General features: G+C 42.3%; 1 protein-coding gene and 1 pseudogene across 2 annotated transcripts in view; both read right to left on the reverse strand.

The window, feature by feature from the left end:
* Window positions 1-1984, reverse strand: LOC115836952 (annotated as a pseudogene).
* The window catches only part of ZNF813 (zinc finger protein 813), a 26486-nt gene continuing 15293 nt past the window's right edge, over window positions 1675-12867 (reverse strand). Inside the window, exons 2-5 of one of the 2 annotated variants that reach the window (XM_030819747.1) lie at window positions 12122-12209; window positions 9003-9129; window positions 2389-3836; window positions 1675-2052 (exon numbers count right to left, since the gene is read on the reverse strand). In XM_030819747.1, the coding sequence (XP_030675607.1) occupies window positions 1984-2052; window positions 2389-3836; window positions 9003-9129; window positions 12122-12136 (1659 nt within the window). In that variant the 5' untranslated portion in view covers window positions 12137-12209 and the 3' untranslated portion in view covers window positions 1675-1983. Of the gene's footprint in view, window positions 3837-9002; window positions 9130-12121; window positions 12210-12867 lie in introns of both variants that reach the window. The other variant, XM_030819746.1, reaches the window with a different exon arrangement.

Genomic DNA, 12867 nt, shown 5'->3' on the forward strand with positions numbered 1-12867 from the left:
TAGAAATCCTAAACAAAATAGATAGAAAAGGAAATTTACCTCAACAATAGAAAGACCATCCATGAAATGACCAACGAGTAGATAACGAAGCAGGGAACATGGAATGATTTTCCTGTAGGATCTCACATGATGCAAGAGTGCTCTCACCTCTTCTAATCAATAAATACTAGCTGTCCTAGCCAGAGCAATGAAATAGCAAAAGAAATCAAACCCATCCAAATCAGAAAGAAAGAAGTAAAATTATATTTGTTTGTAGATGACATGATCTTCCACGTAGAAAATCACAAAGACTCAACCAAAATACTACTGGAACTAATAAACACATTCAGTGTATTTGCACAATACAATATCAGCACCAAAAATTAGTTGAATTTCCATACATTAACAATAAACAATTTTAAAAGAAAATTTAAAAACACTTCCATTTGCTAGAGAACTTAAAGTAAGAAATACTTAGGAATAAAAGTAAAAAGGTGAGAAGTTTGTACCTTGAAATCTACAAACATAGCTCAATATGATTAAGAACATATACAGAGATAATAACCCATATTGCTGGTTTGGAAAAATTAATATTGTTAAATGATTATATAACCCAATGTGATTTAGATTCAACACAATACCCATAAACATCTCTATCAGTTTTTGTTAAAGAACAAAAAGCAAACTGGGAAAAGTGGCTCACGTCTGTTGGCCAGACTGATCTGAAACTCCTGACCTCAAGTGATCTACCCGCCTTGGCCTCCCAAAGTGCTGGGATTACAGGCGTGAGACACTGCGGCCAGCCCAATCTTCTTAACATAAACACTTTAATGTCAATTAATGCTTGATGGTTTGCTCTACTCATTGCATTTGGAACAATTACCTCAAAAATGAATTTTCTGATATTCTGCAAGGAGTGAAGTCAGACTGAAGACCTTGCCACACTGATGACATTTGTAAGTTTTCTGTCCAGTATGGATTCTCTGATGTCTAATGAGGTGTGTACGTGACGTAAATGCTTTGCTACCATCATCACACTTGTGAGGTTTCTCTCCTGTATGAATTCTCCCATGTTTTGCATAGGATGAAGTTTGACTGAAGACCTTGCCTCAGTCATGACATTTGCAAGGTTTCTCTCCAGTATGAGTTTGCCAATGAACTGCAAGGTATGGACGATGTCTGAAGAATTTGCCAATTATTACACTTGTATGATCTCTCTTCCTTATGGGTTCTCCAATGATTTGCAACGGTTGTAGCGTTACTGAAGACTTGATGACAATCATTACGTTAGTAAAGTTTCCTTCATCATGGATTGCCTGATGGTGAATAAGTGTTGACTGCTCATTAAGGCTTTGCAAGACTCATTACACTTGTAAGGTTTCTCTCCAGTATAAATTCTAGTATGTTGTGCCAGGTGTGAATCATGCCCGAAAGCCTTGTCACAAACTCTTTTTTTTTTTTTGAGATGGAGTCTCTGTCCCCCAGGCTGGAGTGCAGTGGCACAATCTAGGCTCACTGCAAGCTCCACCTCCCGAGTTCACGCCATTCTCCTGCCTCAGCCTCTTGAGTAGCTGGGACTACAGGCGCCCGCCACCATATCCAGCTAATTTTTTGTATTTTTTAGTAGAGACGGGGTTTCACCATGTTAGCCAGGATGGTCTCGATCTCCTGACCTTGTGATCCGTCTGCCTTGGCCTCCCAAAGTGCTAGGATTACAGGCGTGAGCCACCACGCCCGGCCCTGGTCACAAACTCTTACAATTTTATGGTTTCTCTCCAGTATGAATTATTTTATGTCTTTCAACGTTTGACTTGTGACTGAACACTTTGTGATATTCTTCACCTTTGTAAGCTTTCTCTCCAGTATGAATTCTCCTGTCTTTTGAGGCTTGATTTGTGACTGTAAACTTTGTCTCATGCTTCACATTTCTAAGGTTTCTCTCCACTATGAAGTCTATGATGACATGGAAGGTGTGCTTGTTGATTAAAAATTTTGCAACATTCATTACACTTGTAAGGTTTCTCTCCAGTATGAATTCTTATGAATTACAAGGACTGAATTGTGACGGAAGGTCTTGCCACACTCATTGCACTTGTAAGGTTTCTCTCCAGTATGAATTGTATGATGATGTGCAAGCTTTGCTTTTCAATTAAAAACTTTGCCACGCTCATTAAACTTGTAAGGTTTCTCTCCAGTATGAAGTCTATGATGACGTGCAAGGTTTGCTTTTTGATTAAAAACCTTGCCACATTCGTTACACTTGTAGGGTTTCTCTCCAGTATGAAGTCTATGATGACGTGCAAGGTGTGCTTTTTGATTAAAAACCTTGCCACATTCATTACACTTGTAAGGTTTATCTCCAGTATGAAGTCTATGATGATGTGCAAGGTGTGTTTTTCGATTAAAAACCTTGCCACATTCATTACACTTGTAAGGTTTCTCTCCAGTATGAAGTCTATGATGACATGCAAGGTGTGATTTTCGATTAAAACCCTTGCCACATTCATTACACTTGTAAGGTTTCTCTCCAGTATGAATTGCCGTATGAATTACAAGAGCTGAAATTCGACGGAACGTCTTGCCACACTCATTACACTTGTAACGTTTCTCTCCAATATGAATAGCCTTATGAATTACAAGGGCTGAATTTCGACTGAACGTCTTGACACACTCAGTACACTTGTAGGGTTTCTCTCCAGTATGAAGTCTATGATGACGTGCAAGGTTTGCTTTTTTATTAAAAACCTTGCCACACTCATTACACTCGTAAGGTTTCTCTCCAGTATGAAGTCTACGATGGCATTTAAGGGTTAACTCCTGACTAAAGGTCTTGCCACACTCATTACACTTATAAGGTTTCTCTCCAGTATGAAGTCTACGATGGCATGTAAGGGATGACTTTCGACTAAAGGTCTTGCCACACTCATTACACTTGTAAGGTTTCTCTCCAGTATGAAGTCTACGATGGCATGTAAGGGATGACGTCTGACTAAAGGTCTTGCCACATTCATTACACTTGTATGGTTTCTCTCCAGCATGAATTCTCCTATGTCTTTTAAGGTTTGATTTGAAACTGAAAGCTTTGTCACATTCTTCACATTTGTAAGGTTTCTCTCCAGTATGAAGTCTATGATGGCATGTAAGGGAATACGTCTGACTGAAGGTCTTGCCACACTCATTACACCTGTAAGGTTTCTCACCAGTGTGACATCTATGATGACATGCTAGGTTTCGCTTCCGATTAAAGACCTTGCCACATACATCACATTTATATTGTTTCTCTCCTAAATGGATTATCTGATGTTTCCTTAAGAGTGAGCTATAATTAAAGGCTGTGCCACTCTCATTACATTGGAAAGACTTTTTTCTCATGTGTACCTCCTGTTTTTGTGTGAGTAACAAATGATTCAGGAAATTATTCCCATAATTATTAGAAATATGGGTTTTGGGCCTACAAGAAATTCTTTGGGCTGTTGAAATTAAGGAAGCATTGTTGATAGACTTCTCAACTTGATTATCAATTTTCCCTTGGGTCTGAAATATGTGGAGTTCAGGCAGATGTGAATGAAAGCTTGACCCAAGCTGATCTTTAATAGGCTTGTTTCCAAAATGCCTTTGATCATATCGGTCTGTACTACCAGTCAACTTTTTGATTTCTGTCATGGGTGCTTCATGGCTATTTCTTTCATCTTCTTGCCACTGAAACTCTAAGTTACGAATATCTTTATCAATTTCCTGAAAGCAAAAGTGTCCAATGTGATGACTTTCATGTCTTTCCAATGTTCCTGTGTGGAACTCTTCTCTCTTGCCTTGAGCAGCTGACAAGAACTCCTTCACCATGCATTTGGAAGAGATATCTACAAAATATAAACACCAATAGGTTTCCAGTTCAGTACAGATGGTAAATAATACTGAAATGTGTAAATGTGACACTACAAAAATACTTATTTTCAACTTCCCAAACATGATCTTCAAAGTTTAGGAACACAAAAGCGTAAGATTCTTTATTAGATAAAGGGCGATTACATGTGCTTCAAATCATTTCTACGGAACCCTATTTCCAATATCACGACAAAACACTGACAGCGCACAAATGTGTATAAGCCTAAAGTAAGGAGTATTTTTCCACTGTGACCCTAAAGTGTCTAACAGTTTGCAAAAAACATATCACTGTCACATCAATGAAAAGTATATATTCTTCATATTTACAGCATATTTACTGTATACAAATAAATGCTAAAGGACCACACGATATACTATATTGGTACATAATCCACAACAAGCTCATGTAAGGATAACCAAAATCAATGGAAATTCTGTATTGTCAAACAATCATAGCACTGAGAAGACAAGAAAAGATTACAAAATGTAGCCAGGTGTGGTGGCCTACATCTGTAGTCCCAGCTACTCAGGAGGCTGAGGCACAAGAATCGCTTGAACCCAAGAGGCAGAGGTTGCAGTGAGCTGAGATCAGAACACTGTACTTCAGCCTGGGTGACAAAGAGAAACTATCTCAAAAAAAAAAAAGTTAATACAATATTTTTCTGAATAACTGTCATAAAATTACCTATATCTATGCAGAAAAGGCACATTGTGACATTTTTTAAAAAATTTTGTATTTTTTTATTTTTGAGATGAAGTTTCACTTGTCACAACAGGCTGGAGTGCAATGGCCCGATCTCGGCTCACTGCAACCTCCACCTTTTGGGTTCAAGCCATTCTTTTGCCTCAGCCTCCTGAGTACCTGGGATTACAGGCACATGCCAGCATGCTTGGCTAATTTTTGTATTTTTAGTAGATATAAGGTTTCACCATATTGGCCGGGCTGGTCTCGAACTTTTGACCTCAATGAGCCACCCGCCTCAGCTTCTCAAAGTCCTAGGATTGCAGGCGTAAGCCACAGTGCCCTAGTTAATGTGACATTAATGCCGGGCGCGGTGGCTCACACCTGTAATCCTAGCACTTTGGGAGGCCGAGGCAGGCGGATCACCTGAGATCAGGAGTTCGAGACCAGCCTGACAAACATGGAGAAAACTCGTCTCTACTAACAATACAAAATTAGCCGGGTATGGTGGCTCATGCCTGTAATCCCAGCTACTCAGGAAGGCTGAGGCAGGAGAATCACTTGAACCCAGGAGGCGTAGGTTGCAGTGAGCCAAGATCACGTCATTGCACTCCAGCCTGGGCAACAAGAGTGAAACTCCGTCTCAAAAAAAAAAATGGCATTAACTAATGGACTCTGTCAGTTATATTGCATACCACATACCGAAAAGCTTTACATACAATCATAAAAGTTAGTTAGTAAAATATTGTAACCAATAAAACTAGCAAGCAAATAACAAGTACATTTATACAACCTGCAGAATTCTAAACAATTCCCTGTTAAGAAAAAAGCCACAACTTCTATTTACCACCAGCACACAATATAAGAACTGAAATACATGTTAAGATCACTACCTGCTGAGTTATGAGGTAAAAAATATACACAGCATTATAAGGAATAAGAATTGACTAATGGCTGGGCGCGATGGCTCATGCCTGTAATCCCAGCACTTTGGCAGGCCAAGGCGGGCAGATCATGAGGTCAGGATTTCCAGAGTTGCCTGGCCAAGATGGTGAATCCCTAACTCTACTAAAAATACAAAAAAAATTAGCTGGGCGTGGTGGTGTACACCTATAATCTCAGCTACTTGGGAGGCCGAGGTAGGACAATCATTGGAACCTGGTAGGCAAAGGTTATAGTGAGCCGAGATTGCACCATTGCCCTCCAGCCTGAGTGAAAGGGTGAGACTTCGTCTCAAAAAAAAAAAAAAAAAAGAATTGACTAACAGTGTCAGAGGGTGCAATTATGATGTCACAACTACATTTATGAAACAGTCAGGAAATACAGCAATTCTATATATATGCATTGCCCTTAGTTATCTAGTTCACTAGCATAAAATATAAAACATAGAATGTGTACTGGGAAAATTTATAAACAGATCAGAGAAAACATTGTATATAACAAGTTGCACAATAAAAACAAACAATATGATGCAGGCTCCCTGGTCTGAATGTTCTTATTGGCCAAAAGCCATGTTCAGAGTTCTTATTCTCTAATAGGATGTTCTGCAGATGGGGCCTTTGAGAGAATTTGGTCACGGGTGTTGACCACTCGTGAATAGGGCTTGTGCTTTTATAAAAAGAGATATTAAAGAGCTCGTTTCCTGTTCCTCTTTCCACCACGTCAGGACACAGCAGGAAGGTGGCTGGGCTAAACCATGAAGAAGGCTCTCGCCAGGAACCAATTTGGCTGGCACCTTGCTCTTGGATTTCCCACTTTCCAAATTCATGAGAAATAAATTTCTGTGTCTGAAGCCTCCCAGTTTATTTCTTTGTTTGTTTGTTTCTGAGACTGAGTCACACTCTGTCACCCAGGCTGGAGTGTAGTGGCATGATTCTCCTGCCTCGAGATTCTCCTGCCTCAGCCCAGAGTCTTACTTTGTCACCTGGACTGGAGTGCAGTGGGGCAATCTTGGCTCACTACAACCTCCACCTCCCAGGTTCAAGAGATTGTCCTGCCTCAGCCTCTCGAGTACTGGGGATTACAGCCGTGCGCCACCATGCCCAGCTAATTTTTGTATTTTTAGTAGAGACGGGGTTTCACCATGTTGGCCAGGCTGGTCTCAAACTCCTGAACTCAGGTGATCTGCCCATCTCAGCCTCCCAAAGTGCTGGGATTACAGGCATGAGCCACTATACCTGGCCAATTTTTTGTATTTAGTAGATTCGAGGTTTCACCATGTTGGCCAGACTGGTCTCAAACTCCCGACTTCAAGCGATTCGCCCACCTCGGCATCCCAAACTGCTGGGATTAGAGGCATGACCCACCTCAGCTGGCCAGTCTAAGGTATTTCTGACAGGACAGTGAAATGACTGAGACAGGAAAGTGAGCATCTCATGATCAACATCACTGAAGGCTGACAAATCTTATTAAACAAAGGAAGTTAAGAGCCTGTACTATAAATCTTGTAATACTTGAAGCCATCTAATAGCAATAACATGTTTTACAAACTTTGAGGCCAGCCGGGCATGGTGGTTTACATCTGTAATCCCAGCACTTTGGGAGGCTGAGGTAGCAGGATCACAAGGTCAGGAGATTGAAACCATCCTGGCTAACACCATGAAACTCCGCCTCTGCCTCTACAAAAAACAATACAAAAAATTAGCCAGGTGTGGTGACATGTGCCTGTAGTCCCATCTACTTGGGGGACTGAGGCAGGAAAATCACTTGAACTCGGGAAGCAGAGGTTGCAGTTAGCCAAGATTGAGCCATTGCGCTCCAGCCTGGATGACAGACTGAGACTCTGTCTCCAAAAAAAAAAAAAAAAAAAAAAGAAAAAGAAAAAGAAAGAAATGAAAGAAGTCTGAAGAGTCATTCCAACCCACAAATATATATAAAGTTCTCCAGTAAAGGTAAATTAAAAGACAGATAGGCTGGGTGCGGTGGTTTATACATGTAATGGCAGCAGTTTCGTAGGCTGAGGTTGACGGATCACCTGAGGGCAGGAGTTTGAGATCGGCCAGACAAAAAAAGAGAAACCGTGTGTCTATTAAAACACAAAATTGGCCAGGCGTGGTGGCACATGCCTGTAATCCCAGCTACTCGGGAAACTGAGGCAGGAGAATCACTTGAACCTGGGAGTTGGAGGTTGGAGTGACCCGAGATTGTGCCATTGCACTCCAGCATGGGTGACAAGAACAAAACTTCATCTCATCAACAAATAAATAAATAAATAAATAGGCAAATAAAAGGACAGATACAGAAACTGTTATAAGTGTACCTTTTCTTCATAATTCAACTTTTTTTCTATTATTTAGAAGAAAAAAGCATGAAAACACAATATACATATATGTTGATGAAAATGCAACATACACAAATAATTCTGACGTAAATAAAGAGTTCTGGTGGAGAAAGAGTAGTTTTTGCAGGTTATGGAATTTTTTGTGTGTGTGTGTGTGACAGAGTCTCGTTCTGTCACCCAGGCTGGAGGGCAGTGGCACAGTCTCAGCTCACTGCAACCTTCGCCTCCCAGGTTCAAGTGACTCTCCTGCATTAGCCTCTTGAGTAGCAGGGCTTACAGGTGCCCACCACACTGTCTGGCTAATTTTTGTATTTTCAGTAGAGATGGAGTTTTGCCATGTTAGCCAGACTGGTTTTGAATTCCTGACCTCAGGTGATTTGCCTGCCTTGGCCTCTCTAAGTGCTGGGATTACAGGCACGAGCCACTGGAGCACAAGGATCCGTTGAGCTGGAGAGGCAGAGCCAGTTGCAGTGACCCAAGATTGTACCACTGAACTGTAGCCTTGGCGACAGAGTGAGACTCTGTCATAAACAAACAAAAAATAAATAAGAAGGGAGTCAAAGCATGTCTACACAAAAAAGCTATTAAACACAAAAAGTAGTAAATGAGAAATGAAGAACCAAAAAAATCTACAAGAAATACAGATAATATGTAACAGAAACACAATGGTAAGGTCTTCTCCATCAGTAATACTTCAAATGTAAATATTTAACTCTGCACTCAGAAGGCAAAGACTGGCTGAATCAACAGGAACCAACTACATGTTTTCTACAGAAGACTCATATTGGCCTTAAGGACATACATATGCAAAAATTTTAAAAATAAAAGCCAATAATTAGTTATGGGGGTTGGGGCCTGTAATCCCAGCTACTCGGGAGGCCGAGGAGGATCTCTTGAGCCTAGGAGATCAAGACCAACTTCAACAACACAGCAAGAATGTGTCTCTAAAAAAAAAAACTAAAAAAGTAGCCCGACATGGTGGCATGCACCTGTACCAGCTACCGGGGGAGGATGAGGTGGGACAATCACTTCAGCCCAGGAATTCAAGATTGCAGTGAGCCATGATCACATCATTGCACTCCACCCTGGGTGACAGAGCAAGACACTGTATTAAAAAAAAGAGAAAATGCAAAGATACACAAGGGCACATCCCCACTTCTGGAAGGAAGTTATCCTCACCCAGGGAGACCAGGTTCCTATAATTCTCCAACATCACGTCCCTGTATAGAGTCCTCTGAGCAGGGTCCAGGCATTTCCACTCCTCCTGAGAGAATTCTATGGCCACGTCCCTGAATGTCAATAGACCCTGAAAGGAAAACACATTTTAAGGAAATGATTATGGAAGGAGTTCTTTTTTTTTTTTTTTTTTTTTTGAGACGGAGTCTTTCTCTGTCCCCCAGGCTGGAGTGCAGTGGCGCGATCTCGGCTCACTGCAAGCTCCGCCTCCTGGGTTCACGCCATTCTCCTGCCTCAGCCTCCCGAGTAGCTGGGACTACAGGCGCCCACCACCATGCCCGGCTAATTTTTTGTATTTTTAGTAGAGACGGGGTTTCACCGTGTTAGCCAGGATGGTCTCGATCTCCTGACCTCGTGATCCGCCCGCCTCGGCCTCCCAAAGTGCTGGGATTACAGGCTTGAACCACTGCGCCCGGCCATAAGGAGTTCTTATCTTTACAGAAAATGAGAAGAGGGGAGGGGAAAGCATGGATTTAATTGCAGTGAATGTTCTGACAAATCCGAGTAAGGGCTTTATCACCACATTTTGTCTTCCCAGTTGTGCTTTATTATTATTTTTTGAGGTGGAGTCTCACTCTGCTGCCCAGGCTGGAGTGCAATGGCACAGTCTCCACTCACTGCAGCCTCCACCTCCCAGGATCAAGCGATTCTCCTGCCTTAGCCTCCTGAGTAGCTGGTATTACAGGTGCACACCACCACGGCCAGTTAATTTTTGTATTTTTAGTAGAAACGGGGTTTCACAATATTGGCCTCAAACTCCTGACCTTGTGATCTGCCTGCCTCAGCCTCTCAAAGTGCAAATTACATGTGTGATCCATCGTGCCCAGCCCAGAAACTTTTATTGACACACCAAGTGACATTCAGTATCTAGATGAGACAGAGTATGAGTAATGTCTTCAGAGATGACAACGTCCACAGTGAAAGATCAGAAACTAAAATCTGGCTAGGCACGGTGGCACAGGCCTGTTATCCCAGCTACCCGGGAGGCTGATGCAGAAGAATTGCTTGATCCCAGGAGGCAGAGGTTGCAATGATCCAAAATCACACCACTGCACTCCAGCCTGGGCAACAGAGACTCCATCTCAAAACAAACAAACAAACAAACAAAAACAAAAAAAAACACATAAAAGTTAGCCTGGCATGGCACCTGTGGTTCCAGCTACTTGGGAGCTTGTGGTAGGATGATGGTTTGAGCCTGAGGGTGGAAGTTGCAGTGAGCTAAGATCACGCCACTGTGCTCCAGCCTGGGCAACACACTGAGACCCAGTCTCAAAATAAAAGAAAATACATGAAAACTAGATTACTCAAAGTATGAAAATCCATTGTGTGTGTATGTGTTGACATATATATATAGGTCAACAAAAGAATGAAACTTACAGAGACTCACAAAAAACTAGATGTTAATACAAAGGGTTGTCATTTTCCCCAGATTTTCAAACTGTAAAAGTTGTTCAAAATATATACATTTGTGTGTGTGTATATGTATGTATATGTATATGTGTGTGTATATTGTATATGTGAGTGTGTATATAAAGATTTTACAAATATAAAAAGTAGTAAGTTTTGTTGAACTGAAGAGGAATCTCCTCTTGCTGGAAAAGGATACATTGGCAGTTGGGGGCAGGCGGGAATCTCGTCAGATCTAAGAAAACAGGAAATGCCCCATCCTAGAGGAAGCAATCACCCTTTCAACTGCTTGACCTGGAGGAAGCTTCAGATATCTGTAGGAATGCAGGTGTGCTCAGCTAATTTTTGTAAAAAAGTATTTTTTTTAATTTACAGCAGAATTTTTTTTTAAGTCTCATAGCGATGCAGAAATACACGTGTACGAGACTTGCTCTGACACCTGACACAGAACTGACAGTAGCGGCTCCCCAGTGAGGCTGGAAGGAGGGTGGAGGATGTGACAGGGAAAGGAGACGCTTTATGGCAAAAAGTCTAAGCTGCAGCTTTGCTTGGAGTTTTACCACAAAACAAATAGATACATCATATGATGGTTAAATATAAAAATATGTATTTAATAATAATTGGTGGGGCTGGGCACGGTGCCTTGCACCTGTAATCTCAGCACTCTGGGAGGCTGAGGTGGGCAGATCACCTGAGATCAGCAGTTCGAGACCAGCCTGGCCAACATGGTGATACCCGTCACTAATAAAAATATAACAAAATTAGCTGGGCATGGTGACGCGCGCCTATGATCCCAGCTACTTGGGAGGCTGAGGCAGGAGAATCACCTGAACCTGGAAGGTGGAGGTTGCTGTGAGCCAAGATCATGCCACTGCACTTCAGCCTGGGCGACAAAGCAAGACTTCATATATTTAAGATACAATAATATTATCATAATTTAATAATAATGACAAAAATTATAACCATGTTTAATGAAAACACCTGTTTCACTAACCTCTCCACAGTAACACCACAGTCTCCATGAGCTTAATGTGATAAGAATGGTTTAAGGAATCTCCTGCTATTATTTAGGTTGATTTCCTATTCTTAAAATAATGATGGAATAAAATATCTTCTATCTTTCATGTCTGTGTATGAACTTTCCATTCTAATTACTAAGATTTTTGGAGTCAGAAACACAGTAACTCACTCAAAAAACTAAAAACGTAGTATAAAATTGGGCAGAAAACATTTCCCCTTACTGGTTGCATTTTCTAGAATTTACCACGTACTTTGTACACATGAATACATGACTTCCATTGGCAGCTGCTGTAATCCTGGTCCACAGAGAGCTGACAGTTCATCCAGATGTGGCCCCTGAACAATCCCTGCTGCCCAACAGCACTGACACCATGGGACCCTCACCCCATCTCCATCCATGTCTGGGTGTGAGCCCTTCCCAGGACCATGCCCAGTGCAGCCTCTTCCCAAGTTCATGTCACTGGGTCATGAGAGATGGAATCTAAGCAAGATGAGAGGGACTGAGGGAAGGCATGGGTGAGTGCGAGCAAACCTGTCAGGCAGGACACTTGAGACTCAGAGAAGATTCCCAACTCCAAGGCCCAGGGTTTCTGAAAGGAAGGAGACAGAACAATCCCCCAAAAATATCATCTCACCTGAGGAAGAGCCATCCCTGACTCCTTTGCTTTCCTCTTCCTCTTCCGGGTTTCTTCCTCATGTACCAAGAGTGTTTGGAAGTCAATCCTGAATGTTAGAAATATGTTGTTTATTGCTCAGAATCAACACACCCCCTCCCTGGAACACAATCACACATACAAAGGAGACCTCATCCTGAGGAAATACGGTCCCCTATGCTGCCGACCACACCAGGGACAATAAACTCCTACAGGAAAACTCCCACTCCCCTCCCGGAGAAGCCCACACACACGCTGCAGCAGTGGGGAGCTGGGGTGGGATGAGCTCCCCTTTAGGGCACAGATCCAGACCTGACCAAACCTCATGCAAAGGCTGGGTGCGGTGGCTCATGCCTGTCATCCCAGCACTCTGGGAGGCCAAGGTGCATAGATCTCTTGAGCTCAGGTTTGAGACCAGCCTGGGCAACATGATGAAACCCCATCTCTACCAAAAATACAAAAACTTAGCAAGGCATGGTCGTGCACGTCTGTGTGTCTGTGGTCCCAGTTACTTAGGAGGCTGAGGTGTGAGGATCGCTTGAGCTCAGGAGTTCGAGACCAGCCTGGCCAACATGGTGAAACCCTGTCTCTACTAAAAATACAAAAATTGAGCCAGGCATGGTGGCTGATGCCTGTAATACTAGCACTCTGGAAGGCCAAGGAGGGTGGATTACTTGAGGTCAGATGTCAGAGACCAGCCTGGCCAACATGGTGAAACCCCATGTCTA

This window comes from Nomascus leucogenys, chromosome 10 (assembly GCF_006542625.1).
Source record: "Nomascus leucogenys isolate Asia chromosome 10, Asia_NLE_v1, whole genome shotgun sequence".
Classification (NCBI taxonomy): Eukaryota; Metazoa; Chordata; class Mammalia; order Primates; family Hylobatidae; genus Nomascus; species Nomascus leucogenys.